The following is a 14,233-nucleotide window of genomic DNA, read 5'->3' as shown; positions in this document are numbered from 1 at the left end:
ATGTTTAAACAGCTTTGGCAAATATCGAGGGGTTGGTTTAGAGATCCTCAGCCCTCTTCCTGTCCATGTTGTACTGTATCTGTCTTCCTCTCTGAGGTGTGCGTAGCGTGAAACCTAAGTGAATGTGAGGATTTAAGAATATTGTACTGGGATTTCCTCCTTTGCCTCCGATTAAACCCATTTTAAGCCAAAAGACTCAAGCGAAAGCCCTTCTGACAGCAGATGGTTTCAGGCTGAAGTGTGAACTTTTTTTGGCATGAAGGAAAAAAAATATTCTCGGAAGAGAGGGGTTTTATGCTGTATGTTTTAGTAATTGAGAAAAAATTGGCCAAACCAGCTGTTTCTGATTTGCAATTCAACTCTAAAATATAGATATTTTGGTTGAATAAATATTAATTGTATATGTCCCAAAAGTTAATTGTAATTTAAGTAAACAAATAAACTATTTAATTTTATTTTATGGCAGTCATATAAAAAAACTTCCATGATTACCAATTTGTTCTCATTTTAAATTAATTTAAAATTTATAGTTTATAATTCGATTTTAATAATTTAAGATATAATGTATCACAATGCATACTATGAATAATTATAATACATTATATCCTTTATAACCCTTTATAATGCATTAGAGACAAAGGCTTTAAGTGTTCCCTAAGACTCTTTACCATGATTATCATTTATTTTTGCAAACTGTGTATTTTTTATGCATAGATTAATGCATATTTATGCACATTTTCAGTTTTAAAATATTTAAATCATCATGAAAATATTACTGCATTTTTAATCATTAAAAAAGAATTAAATAATCAAACCATTTTAATATTTATTAATCCAATTCACGAATGAATTTCATTTCTATTACCATAGATAATTTTGACACTAAGTTTTATCAAAAATGAGTGTACTTGGTTTCCATGAAGAGAACAGTCACTAAAGAGCATTCTTGAGATTGATTTCAAAGTGTATATATTATGTGAATAAATATTTGTAATAAGTTTAACAATTGTTTTAAAAAAAAAAAGGTGAGATTTTGTCAAATAAGCCAAAAATGTGAAAATATGATTAAAAATTTGTATTTGTATTATATATTTTGTTGTTTGTATTCCTTAGTGAGAAAGGAGATGGCCATTTTATTTTAAATGTCATTTCCACCACAGAATATTAAGAGACATAGCACAATAAAGTGCATCATTTGAATTTGAGGAGGTCTTCAGTCTTCTTCACTTTCATTCAACTTCTTAAGTTGTTGTTTTTTTGTTTAGTTTTTTGTGAATGCAAAAAGTGGCCATTATTGAAACGCTCAAATATCATCCACTCATCCTATTTCCTGTTGTCTTATTTCTTTCCAGGTCACCCTGGGGAAGGTTTTGAAAGCCATCGTGGTAATGAGGAGCCTTTTTATTGACCGCACGATTGTCAGAGGTTATCATGAGAATGTATACTCTGAGGACGGAAAGGTAAAACATATCATTACGTTACATGTTCAAGTGTAGTTTAAAACTCCTTTCATCCATTTTTTTTCCCCAGTTAAACCTTAAAATGTAGCTTGAGTACTTCTGGCTTAGGTAAGGATGTGAAATCCCTGGATTTGTAGCTATTGATAAAAGTCTCTGCACAGCTGTTGAATTATTCACATGATGTGTTCGGCTCCCTCTTGAACATGAAAAGCATGTTCGTATGCGATACCCTCTATCCTCACGTCCCCCGTGTCAGGTTGAGCCGCGTCCTCTCATTCATTCTGAAGCGATCTGTATGTCTCTGCGAAAGCTGCAACGTTTGAACACTCTTTGGTGACACTAATATGAGGTGGCCATCAAAGCTGCGGAGAGGCTTGATCACAGTTAATTATGGCAGGGAATGTGAATCTTCTGAACCGCTTGCCAGGACGGTGCTTTGTGCTGTGTGCCGCTGGGCCTCTGCGTCCAAACGTGTGTGGTGAGCAATTGCATATTAACCTCCGCTGCTTTATGAGAAAGCTCAAACTGACAGTCCCAGCAACGCTCACACTAGGATATCAGTAGTTCGGCCTAAACCGCTCTCATTATGCTGGTAAAAACACATTAGTTAATTTCTGCATGTAGAGTTTGGAATGAGGTGCTTACGTATTGTTTACTGTATACTGTGCACTTTACACTGTATACTGGTTACTTTGGTAAAAATTTTACATTTTGCTGTAATATTTCAAACAGAAGAGTAGTATGCCAGTATGTTGTTTTAAACATTATCTGGCATATTTTGGTTATAAAAGAAATGGAGAATTATTATAATTGGAAACATAACTTAAACTAAAATAGAAAATTACTCTGTGATTGTTTAAATGGTATGATTTAGTAATGAGTCAAAAAAGATTGTAGCATTGCAATTAAAAATTCTATGATCAAAAAAGATTCAGTCTTTAAATATGTAAACCCATCATTAAAAAATGATTGCATTTTTAGCGTTTTTTGATCATCTAAAAGTATGCAATAATAAACCATTTTAAATATTCATTGTAAATGTGTGTGTGTGTGTGTACATGTGTGTGTGTGTGTGTGTACAGTATGTGTGTGTGTACAGTATGTGTGTGTGTGAGAGTTTGTGTGTCTGTGTGAGTTTGTGTCTATGTGTGTGTATACGTGTATATATATTTAATATGTATATTATATGTATTTTTTTTACCCAAATTGTGACAGTCTAAGTAATGAGTCAAAGAGACTAGCAGATATTAATTCTTGTTATTCTGATATACTAGGATTAATAGGAAAAATATTGTGTTATTTATGGCAAGAGATTTATATTCAACCATTTTGTTTTTTTAGCTATGAATAAACAGCAGAGAACAGAAACGAGATTGATTGATTAATAAAAACTAGTTTAAATATCTGCTCATCTTCAGAAAGGAAACTCAGCATCTCAAAAACAAGTTAACAAACAGTAATTAATTCCTATTCATTATAGATTTAATATTATGGAGCTTTAAAATGAGATGAGCTCTTTCTGGATGTTTAAAATACATACTGCTTATTCAAAATTAAACCTTGAAATCAATCACAGGATCCACACAGCAAACAATCTCGAAGAATTCAGCCCAAACTTTTCATTCTTTTTTAGTTCCCTCTCAATATTAAACTGTATACAGTGTGTGTTTTTTTTTTTTTTTATGATTTTATTTTATTTCATTTACGATTTTCAGTAGAAGCACTGCAGAAAACTCCTGCCCTTGAATCAACCTCAGAGGTCTTCTTGGGACTCTGCGAGGTGTTAATTCAGGGCAGAATATCGACAGGCTTTTTTCTTTAAATCCTCTCTCTGGTCCATACAATTTAAATGATGCCACAAAGCTTACCAAAACCACATGCAAGAGGCCCAACAGAGCCTGCCTGAACCTCCAAGCACACAAAAAAAAAGAGAGGAAAGGGTTGGAGAAGGGAAACTATGCTATCAAAGTAGGGCTTCAAAGACTATCTCAGACATCTCTTGGGTAATTTGCGATCCGGCATTCTTTTTACTTCAAAGGGCAGCAGTGTATGGAGGTGGGTTTGAGGACAGAGGGGAGATGGAGTCTGATTTCTCTGATAAATGCTGACACCGGGTCTGTTTGATAATAGAATCAGAGAACATTTTGATTTGTTGTCGTCTTTGAAAACTCTTCTGATGACCTTCGCTCAACGGGTTGATTAGTGATGGCTTTTTTCAGCCCCAAACAACAGTCCGGACATCAGACGCAGGGCTAGTCATAACTGACCTTTAAACTGTCAAATGAAGAGAGATCTTCGTTCATCTTCGGAACACAAATTAAGATACCTATGATGAAATCTGAGATCATTCTGACCCTGCATAGACGGCAACGCAACTGACACATTAAAGGCCCAGAAAGGTAGACAGGACATTGTTAAAATTGTCCATGTGACATCAGTGGAACATCCATATTTTTATGAAGCTACACTATTACTTTTTGTGTCAAGATAAACAAAAATATTGATTTTATTCAACAATTCTTCCTTCATGTCTTCTCAACATTAGGGTGAGTAATTAATGACAGAATTTTCATTTTCGGGTGAACTATCCCTTTGATTGTACATTGGGTTTATTATTCTAAATGTAATATTTAAATTCTAAACAGAATAAATTATTTGAACTTTTGCACTCTTTTACAATGCCCTATCTAGGGTGTATTGGGGTAATAATATAATTTAGACTGTGGGTAAAAAATAGAGTAAAGACCTTGGTTTACAGAAAATGTAAATAAAATTAGAGGCAAATAGGTTTGTGCAATAAGACAGTTTTTGATTGTGGACTATAAAAATGTCTCCGCGGTCTGCTTTTGAAGAAATATTGTAGTATGGTGCTACAGCGCACATTCTAACAGCTGAGGTTCTGGTGCCTCCATCTCAATATACTGTACAATCCCACATGCATTCACATCACTGTTAACTCAGCGTGCTGTTGTGACGTTTGTTTGTTTTTTGAGCATGCATACCCTAAGCGCGCGCACTAAAACAAACCGCAAACAAACAGCACCTGGTTACTAAATTAAGTTATCTTTTGCACTAATACTGTCAAAACACACAAGGTTTATGTATAGACTCGGTTAAGTCTAAAATGAAAGTAAACAGTTGAGAGAAAAACGGATGTGTGCAGCTCTTAAAGAGACAGTATTAAACATGCTGTCGACTGTCATTAAAGGGATAGTTCACCTTCAAATTTCATTTCTGTCATTATTTATTCACTCATATGTTGTCCCAAACCTGTATTAATTTCTTTCTTGTGCGGAACACAAAATAAGATATTTTGAAGAATGTGGTTAACCAAACAGTTGCTGGTCCACATTGAATTTGATAGTAGGAAGAAGAAAAAAAATACTACGGAAGTCGCTGTGGACTAGCAACTGTTTGGTTTGGTTTTCCACCTTCTTCAAAATAGCATTTATGTTCAGCAGAAGAAAGAAACTCATTCAGGTTTAAAGCAACTTTTGAGTGAGTATGGTATAAAAATAAAACACTTTATTTTTGGGTCAATTATACCTTTAATGTTAATAAAACACCAAAACTTGACTGAAAAACATTAATACAGTTGCTTTAATTGTAAACCGTCTATACAGTGATTTATTTTTATATATGTTCATTCAATTTCTTGAATGCTCCTGCTAAATACACCTATTGTACCTGAAAATAAAACATTGATTGTTTTATTCATATATTATTAGGGATGCACAGAAATGAAAATTCTTCGCCAAAGCCAAACAAAATGAACACAGAGATTTTTTTTTGCTATTTTCAGCCGAATAATTTAGGTTGCCGAACATTCAGTGCATCCCTATATTATGTGTATTTGTAAAGTGTATCTTTGTTCTCATATTTAAATAACAAAGATAAAATAATGACAAAGATTTGTATTTTTGCCCACTAAATATCCGCCATCCTTTTTTATATTTTTGTTGCCTTGAAAGACTTTGTCTTTATAATAGGGAAGGTAGTTTGGCTCTAATGCTTAGACAATTTGCAAAATAGTCAAACCAACATGACAAAGAATTTAAAATCGAGAATCATTATATTTCTAAATAAAAATCATGATATTATATTTTTGCCCACCTATAGAGGCGAATAAAAACATAACAAAAGGCAAAAACAAAACAACTTTCAAAAGCACTCTCTGACTGATCACACAATCCTTGTTAGAGGCAGGTGAAACATACTCATCCACACAGGAATAGATGAACACAATAGATGAATACATCATAAACACAGGATTTTACAGAGTATTAAAGCAGTACTGATTGTTTGGGTCCGTTTTTTCAAATTGCCAGCAAAATGACAGTTGATACAATATGTTGACAGAATGCAGCTCCTCAAAAACAAGTTAACAAATAATTAATTCATTCCAATTCATTATAGATTTAAGATGGCAAAGTAAAAAAAAAATAAATGAGCTCTTTCTGGATGTTAAAAATGCAAACTACTTATTTAAAATTAAACCTTGGGTTGAGCATGAACCAATCAGAAGAATTTTACACAAACAGCCAGAAATCATCCTGAAGAACTCTGGTTCATTCAAGTGGATTTTAGTTGTATATATGAATTTTATTTTGTTATTTTAAAAACCAATCACTATGACAATCTTTTTCATTTTCTTATTTTAAATATGCACACATGTGTACCTCTGTCATGGTACTTTTTATCGTGGGGTTTATTTATTTATTGGCTTTTATGGAGCTAAACAACTCTTCAATTTAAAAAGTTCAGTGTAGGAGCATCCAGGTGAAAGATGTTAACTAGAGGCTTAATGGATTCTTGGAATGTAGTCATAAGAGTTTAAGAAGGGTTGTGATTAAGGGTAAAAGTTGTGTGCTATGCAGTTATCAAAATGCTTGATGTTTACTTTTCTGTCCTTTTTTTTTTTTTTTTTTTTTTTTTAAGCTTGACATCTGGTCAAAGTCCAACTATCAGGCATTTCAAAAGGTGAGTTAAGCAGCAAACGCATCACAACAAACGTAAAAAGAAAAAATGAGTTTAATCAACAGAGCGTGTCTTTCTCATTACCCATAGTGTACGCTGGGAAATATCGGAACAGTGATTAAATGATCCTATGGTTGTCTTTCAGATTGAATTTAAGCCCTGTAATAAATAAATAAATTTAAATCGCAGGTCTGTGAAATTCTAATGAGATCCCTCTTCTCAATGACGGTCTCATTTCTTGTCACCTCTCCACTGCCAATCCTTGCCTTTCATCCCTCAGACATCATTTGTCCTCGTGTTTTTTTTATTTCATTTCACTCAGAGCCACTTCGCCCTCATTTGACAGCCCCCTAAACATCTGGGCTCCGGTCGTCTTCTCTCCACCCTCCACAATTCTCATTAGGCTGGAATTAGAGAGCAGTCAGCCTCTGGGCCAGATGAAACTACGTAGTCTTGCTAATGCTGATGCTCCTTGCTTTCCTTTCAAAGGACAGAGAATGTGTATGACGAGCTGCCTGGAACGCATTGTAACTGAGCTTCTCGCATTTGCACAGGCTGATCAAAGCACAAACCTGTTTATTTCTTTATTTCTCTGGCTGCGAATGCTAACTCAAACCCAGGCTGCCTCAAACTGGAGGGACGGGCCGCCTCTCATCTTCCCCTCCCAGCTGTCACTTCTGTGTTCCCATTTTCCGAGCTCGCTTAATTAATCGTTCTTTACTCTTCAAATGTCCCCGCTGTCCAATACGTTTCACACAGATGTTTTTGTGTTTATTACACTTTAGTAGTAACCACTTGAGTTACTTTTCCCATGATGCATTACTATTGAGAGTGGACGGTTTCCCATAAGGACATTGGTCAGCATTGGCAGTCTGATGAAACGATGACAGGAGATTGAAGTGGTTCACTTTTTAGACCCATTCTATAATTAAATTAGGGATGGAAGATGGGATTTTAGGGAAAGTAATAAGGTTATGATGTTCTTCTGCAAAATTGGATTTAGGAGTTAATCTGAGTGTAGGTAGATTTGGTCTGAAAATAGATTTTAATTAGAATTTCTTCAAATGTGTGCCCATGCATGCAAAAAAAGAAATACAAAATGTGACCCTGGGGCAGAAAACCAGTCTTAAGTCCCTGGGGTATATTTTTAGCAATAGCCACAAAAAAAAACACTGTATTGGATAAAATTATCTATTTTTCTTTTATGCCAAAATCTTTAGGATATTAAGTAAAGATCATGTTCCATCAAGTTATTTTATACACTTCCTACAATAAATCAAAACTAAATTTTTTATTAGTAATGTGCATTGCTAAGAAATTAATTTGGACAACTTTAAAGGTAGTTTTCTCAGTATTTAGATTTTTTTCAGATTCCAGATTTTCAAATAGTTGTGTGTCGGGCCAACAAACCATCAATGGAAAGCTTATTTATTCAGCTTTCAGATGATCTAGAAATCTCAATTTCGGTCCAGGGTCACAAATATATTTATGTATTATATATATTTTGCTTGAAGAATATTTTTAGAACAAATTTTTTTGTTGCTGTTGCATTCTACAATTATTCACATCAATTCTATTAATAATTGTAATATAAGTATTTTATTATTCATTGCAATTCCCTTTAATTATATTAATTTATACTATAAGAAAAAAAATCAGGAAAAAAAATTAAATGTATGGAGTGAGTTTTGGTTCTTTATTACATGCGAGAAAATAAAAGATCTGAGAGAAAAAAAAAAGTTTGAGAGAAAAAGTTATCACACTGATAGCAAAAAAACATTTCATGAGAGAAAAAAGAATATTTGAGAGAAAAAGTTTTCATGCCAATAGCAAAAAATAATAATATTTGAGACTAAAAAAAGTTTTGAGAGAAAGTATTTTCTCATAGAACATAAAAAAATATACATTTGAAATTTTTAAAATTATTTCTGAGAAAAAAAATCTCTCTCAAAATACTTTGAAAAAAACTCTCAAATATATATGTTTTGCTATCAGTGTGAAAATATTTTCTCTAAAAAAAAAAGGTGTTTCTCTCGAAACGCTATTCTTTGCTCTTGATGCAATTTCTTGCTCTCGTGTCAGGATTTTGCTTTCACTGTGAGAATTGTGTCATGGGCGGGGCCACGTTCCTATTGGCCAGTCGGGTGAGCATCGTCTTGTCTTGGGAGTCGAACTGAATCATTACACCACTGTTCGGTTCACCTGCATAGATGCCGCCTCTGCCTTATGGCTAGTTAAGTTGAGCAGTGAGCACGGACACTCCAATGTTTGGGTAAGATGATGACACACAGCTGGCTGAGCAAGTTCAGTATCACTGAAGATTAAACATTAAAAAATAGCACTCATATTCATGAATGAACGTGTATTATATTATTTGCTTGCTAATCGCTAGTAAAGCTAACCAGCCATCATGCTAGGTAAACTTGCAAACTCACCTGGTTTATACTATGTTTAAATCAAATGCCAAATTAATGTTTTGATTTAGATAGTTTCACGCCTTATTTAGTGAGTAGTGAGCTAGTTTCTACCTTTGCACTTGCTAGCCTCAAAGCACCTGAAGAGTAACTGCTTGTTCTTACAACCTCCCGCACAACTTTCAACTAACGTTAGTATGCATGGAAGGTGGCAACCCTACAACTAGCTAACGTTAGACAGTGATTGACATACCGTTTGAAAGATTTAAAAGAAAAAATAATTACCATGACAGTACAGGCACAAACATATTTGTGGGTTGCTAATGTAAGAGTTAGTCCTAGACCTGCAATTTACCTTGTCAGCTCTAGACCTCAGCTAGATGGTAAAAAATATTTAGAATAAGCCCCGTGTAGCTGAGTTTGCGAGCTATACATGCAGTGTAGCTAAACATGTGCAACAACCATACAAAGACTATTTTAAACAAAACTAGGTGGGACACTTTCAAACGGTATATCAATCACTGCTCACTACTCACTAAATAAGGCGTGAAACTATCTAAATCAAAACATTAATTTGGCATTTGATTTAAACATAGTATAAACCAGGTGAGTTTGCAAGTTTACCTAGCATGATGGCTGGTTAGCTTTACTAGCAATTAGCAAGCACATAATATAATACACATTCATTCATGAAAATTAGTGCTATTTTTTAATGTTTAAACTTCAGTGATACTGAACTTGCTCAGCCAGCTGTGTGTCATCATCTTACCCAAACATTGGAGTGTCATATGTCCGTGCTCAACTTAACTATCCATAAGGCAGAGGCGGCCTCTATGCAGGTGAACCGAACAATGGTGTTATGAATCAGTTCGACTCCCAAGACAAGACGATGCTCACCCGACTGGCCAATAGGAACGTGGCCCCGCCCATGACACAATTCTCACAGTGAAAGCAAAATCCTGACACGAGAGCAAGAAATTGCATCAAGAGCAAAGAAAAGCGTTTCGAGAGAAACACTTTTTTTTTTTTTTGAGAAAATATTTTCACACTGATAGCAAAAAATATATATTTGAGAGTTTTTTTCAAAGTATTTTGAGAGAGATTTTTTTTCTCAGAAATAATTTTTAAAATTTCAAATGTATATTTTTTATGTTCTATGAGAAAATACTTTCTCTCAAAACTTTTTTTAGTCTCAAATATTATTATTTTTTGCTATTGGCATGAAAACTTTTTCTCTCAAATATTCTTTTTTCTCTCATGAAATGTTTTTTTGCTATCAGTGTGATAACTTTTTCTCTCAAACTTTTTTTTTTCTCTCAGATCTTTTATTTTCTCGCATGTAATAAAGACACATTTCTAACTCCATATAAATGGTACTGGTAATTTTATGCCAAGTTAATGGACGTTTTCCAAAACACATGAAATGTGAAATACAGATAACTAAATGTTTATCTAAATTTATCTGTAATATTTAAACTCTACTATATGGTAGTATTTGTTGTGCTGCATTTTATTGTAGTTTTTTTTTTTTTGTATTTTTATTATTATTACTTCAAGTCGTTTTTACTTATTTTACATGCTTGTATTACCGTATTAATAATCTAATGAATCACCATTGAGAATGAGAGTGACATTGAACTTTAAGATCTACTCAGATTCATAAAGAGGAAAGGTATTTACACTTTTTAAGATTTACACTTAAAGATTATACTTTTGTACCATTTTATTCTGTCCCTGTAATTTTAGTTATATTTTTTCCTTGAAGTCCAATTGGAATGTCAGTCAAGGACAAGGTCGTTGATTGGTACACATGACCGTTTTCGACCACCAATTATAGACCACAAATGTAATTTTGTTAACTGGTTTTGTAAATGTGGTTGGTCATATGTTAATGCACTTGCTGTACATATTGCGTTCTGTTTCTCAGTGATCTTTCCTCTCTCAGGTCACTGATCATGCAACCACAGCGCTCCTGCATTACCAGCTCCCCCAGATGCCTGATGTTGTAGTTCGCTCATTCATGGTGGGTATAGTACATTGCTTTTAAACTTCTAATGGCATTGTGCTAGAATTATCTCATGCAATTATTAGTATTATTGCCTTTAGTTTTGTGGTGCTGTTTAACAAGAGGTTTTCCACATTGTAAGAATGCATGCAAAACCATTCTTACAAAATATATTCCTGTAGTTCAACTGGTAAGAGGAAGGCTATAACAACATTAAGGTCATTGGTTCGATTCCCAGGGAACACATACTGAAAGTCGATCGCTTAAGTGCACCGTTAATACTGTAGCTTTGAATAATAGTGTATAATGGCATAAAATGTATAAAAACCTCACCGCTGGAATAAACAAGTGTTGATTTTGTGTTTGAAATCTTTTATAACTTAAGTTAAACTTATAGTGGCTTGTATATTTGTGTGTATTGTTAAGCATTGAGTCCGGTCTGTCTTTAAACACTCTGCCGACCTCTGTTCTACACTTTAAAAAGAGAGGAGAGATTGATTGCTTCTCCGTAAGATCAATGCGGCGCTATTCTGATCATGGCTGGAATCATGGGCTTTCTCCTGTACACAGATTTAAACCATACAGTTGATGGGCTTCACTCCAAGGCCATCCCTGGGACAACTTATTTACAAGAAAAAAAACACTCACTTCAAGGTCCTCTCAGCTTCTTCGTAAAAAATATAAAATAATTCATTGTGGTTCAGGTATTGGTTGAATAAACAGACTGACAGATAAATAGATAGACACATGAGAAAATATAGAGATGGATGGATGGATGGATGGATGGATGGATGGATAGATAAATAGATAGTGTGGTGCTGGACTCTTGTGTGTGCTAATTGGAGTATGAATAACAGAGTCAGTGGAGGGTAGTTTGGGCCGGCAGATGAATTAGGAAAGACAGTGCGTCCTGACAGGTGCAGGTAAACCCCGACTGTGCTGAGCGGCCCAGTGAAGACAGGTTAGAGAGGAGAGCAGACATATTCCTCCTGCTGTTAATCAACGTCGAGTTGTGACTGCTGTGAGAGACCACAGACCGTCATGCTGGTCTCACATGCCCATGCCACCGAGGTCATCCACCACAGCAGTTTTACAGCATTTTGCCCAGGAAAAGACTATGTGTTATTCAAGACACTTCAGACTCAGTTGGGCTTTTAAGTGTCAATTCTGTCTTCTGTGTCTCACACGAGGAGTGCTGTTTGTTTTTAAAGGTTTTATCCAATAAGCCCTTTATAAAAAGTACAATTGTCCGCTAATGTCTGTGTGGTGTTCTTCTTTTGAGCAGACCTGGTTGAGGAGCTACATCAAGCTCTTCCAGACCCCGTGTCAACGCTGTGGCAAGTACCTGCAGGAGGGCCTTCCACCAACATGGAGGGACTTCCGAACTCTGGAGGCTTTCCATGACACCTGCAGGCAGTGACGCTGTCCCGGGTCACACAGTACTTCAATGGCTTGGCTTGGAGAACTCTGTGTTGTGGACAGTTCGTCATGAAGACAATTTCCAGCCTATTGATTTCCAGAGCTTTGCTCCATCCTCTTCTGGAAGAATATTATTCTCCAGATAGATACCATATAATGATTTATTACATTTGAAAGAGAAAATGTAAAATGCTGATGGATTTTAGAATGTAAATAGCTAGAAGTTTATTCCACAAATAGGTCGTAATAATTAATGTTGTAGGTGGGACCTCAGGTTGGATGAAAATTGTCCATTTTTGACATTTAAATAAACTGCCTTTGCTTTTCTTTTTCCACATATTGTCTTTTTTTTTGTTAGATCTGAGTTTTTATTATATGTTTCTTAGGTTCAAATAGGTTAGCCCTGTGCTGTATTTGCTGGTCTGCAAAAAAATGGCAAATGTCAGCAGAAACTTTTCCTGCTTTTAAATATGCTTCTGTAAAGTTTAGAAACCAATGCAAAAAAAAAACACAAAATGTACATAGTTCATGAAAAATGCATGAAAAATTGCAAACTAGAGTACAATCTTATAAGTGTATGACCCTGAAAATCGCAGTTGCTTTTTCATTTCTTATCATGCAAGATTTAGACGGAGTGATAAAGGCTCTCGCTGAGTGTTTGCATGGGAAGTCAGCTTTTGTTTTCTGTCCCCGCCTGACGTGACTTCACTTTTGCAATGACACATTGTACATGCGAATTTAAATTATTAAACATTATGTTTGAAGCATGACAAATTCACGCTAGAGAAAAGGACAATTTTGCATGTTTATACAGAAACCCCAAGTCAGTGTGGTTTCTACGATGTATGTTTCCATTTGACTCATTTCATGTTTGTAACATGCTGCTGTATACACGTTCATTTAAGCTTGTGGGGCTTGAATTTGATCTTTATGGAACCATATAGATTCTCATTTGAACATCAACCATAATTTAATCACATCAGCTGGAGCTACAGGGCTGACTGTGATCTTAATGTACTAATGTACTCTGAGAGCTTGATATGCCTTTCAGCCTGAAAACTAAGTAGAATCTAAACAAAACTGTCTGGCGATCGATAAACATATGAAAGATACTTAAAAACAAGATCATTTTTAAATAATAATATATGAACATACTATATATTAACTTAATTATTAATCATACAAAATTAGGAAGGAGAAATTAAATATATTTTGTAGAGATACAAACTGAGAGATACACAATGCTGCATTTTCTGCTTATGTACAAGTCAATGCACTTTTTAAGATTTTAAGCTCATCTTGGCATTTCCATCCAATGTTTTTATGCAATATCCTAAAATGCATGTTGATGAAAATATAGCTATATTATTTCTTAAGAAGTAAATCATTTTCTGAACCAAAAGCTGGAATTATTTCTAAAAAAGGTTTAAATTAAACCAGTTTGCAGTTTGCTCTAAATTAATTGCAAAATTTTAAAGCATAAAGAGTATCAGTACATCACTGCTAGAGAGCAGTTTACAATAATCTAAACCCTATAGCCTATATAATTGTCTGAATTTTCCAGCCTGCTGAAAATCCTAATGAGCAGGCTTATATTCTCACTTTCACTTTATATTCTGAGCTTTTCTGAAAAAAACTCAAAGAGCTGCAGTTCTTTTGCATGATCTGCTTTGATCAAGTGAAAATCATCATTGCCTTCAGATCCCACACATGCTGCCACGTTAGAGGCTTGGAGTCGAGTTAGTCGGTGAAGTCTTGAATGCCTCCACAGCCATGCTGGAGTCACACCATTTCCCTCTTTTTCTCTTCGACTGGAACTGAGACTCAAAGGCTAATTCATATACCTACTCGTCACTCCACAGTTAACATAGCATCTGTTCCTGAAAACAGTAGGTGAGCTTCAGTCTTTGTTGCAGTTGTAGATTTAATAAGCCTTCAAGCTTAATTCTTTTGAGTGT

The 14,233-nt window shown here is 34.7% G+C and overlaps 1 protein-coding gene across 1 annotated transcript in view; it reads left to right on the top strand.

Moving 5' to 3' along the window:
• The window catches only part of med27 (mediator complex subunit 27), a 56,523-nt gene extending 43,911 nt beyond the window's left edge, over positions 1-12,612 (top strand). The window contains exons 5-8 of the mRNA XM_052564166.1: positions 1,353-1,460; positions 6,399-6,440; positions 10,797-10,874; positions 12,142-12,612. Coding sequence (XP_052420126.1) covers positions 1,353-1,460; positions 6,399-6,440; positions 10,797-10,874; positions 12,142-12,276 — 363 coding nt within the window. The 3' untranslated portion in view covers positions 12,277-12,612. The remainder of the gene's footprint in view (positions 1-1,352; positions 1,461-6,398; positions 6,441-10,796; positions 10,875-12,141) is intronic.
• Positions 12,613-14,233: the final 1,621 nt, after the last annotated feature.

This window comes from Carassius gibelio, chromosome B8 (assembly GCF_023724105.1).
Source record: "Carassius gibelio isolate Cgi1373 ecotype wild population from Czech Republic chromosome B8, carGib1.2-hapl.c, whole genome shotgun sequence".
In the NCBI taxonomy this organism is placed as follows: domain Eukaryota; kingdom Metazoa; phylum Chordata; class Actinopteri; order Cypriniformes; family Cyprinidae; genus Carassius; species Carassius gibelio.
Note: the sequence above shows the minus strand (reverse complement) of the source record. Positions and strands in the feature narration are given on the sequence as shown.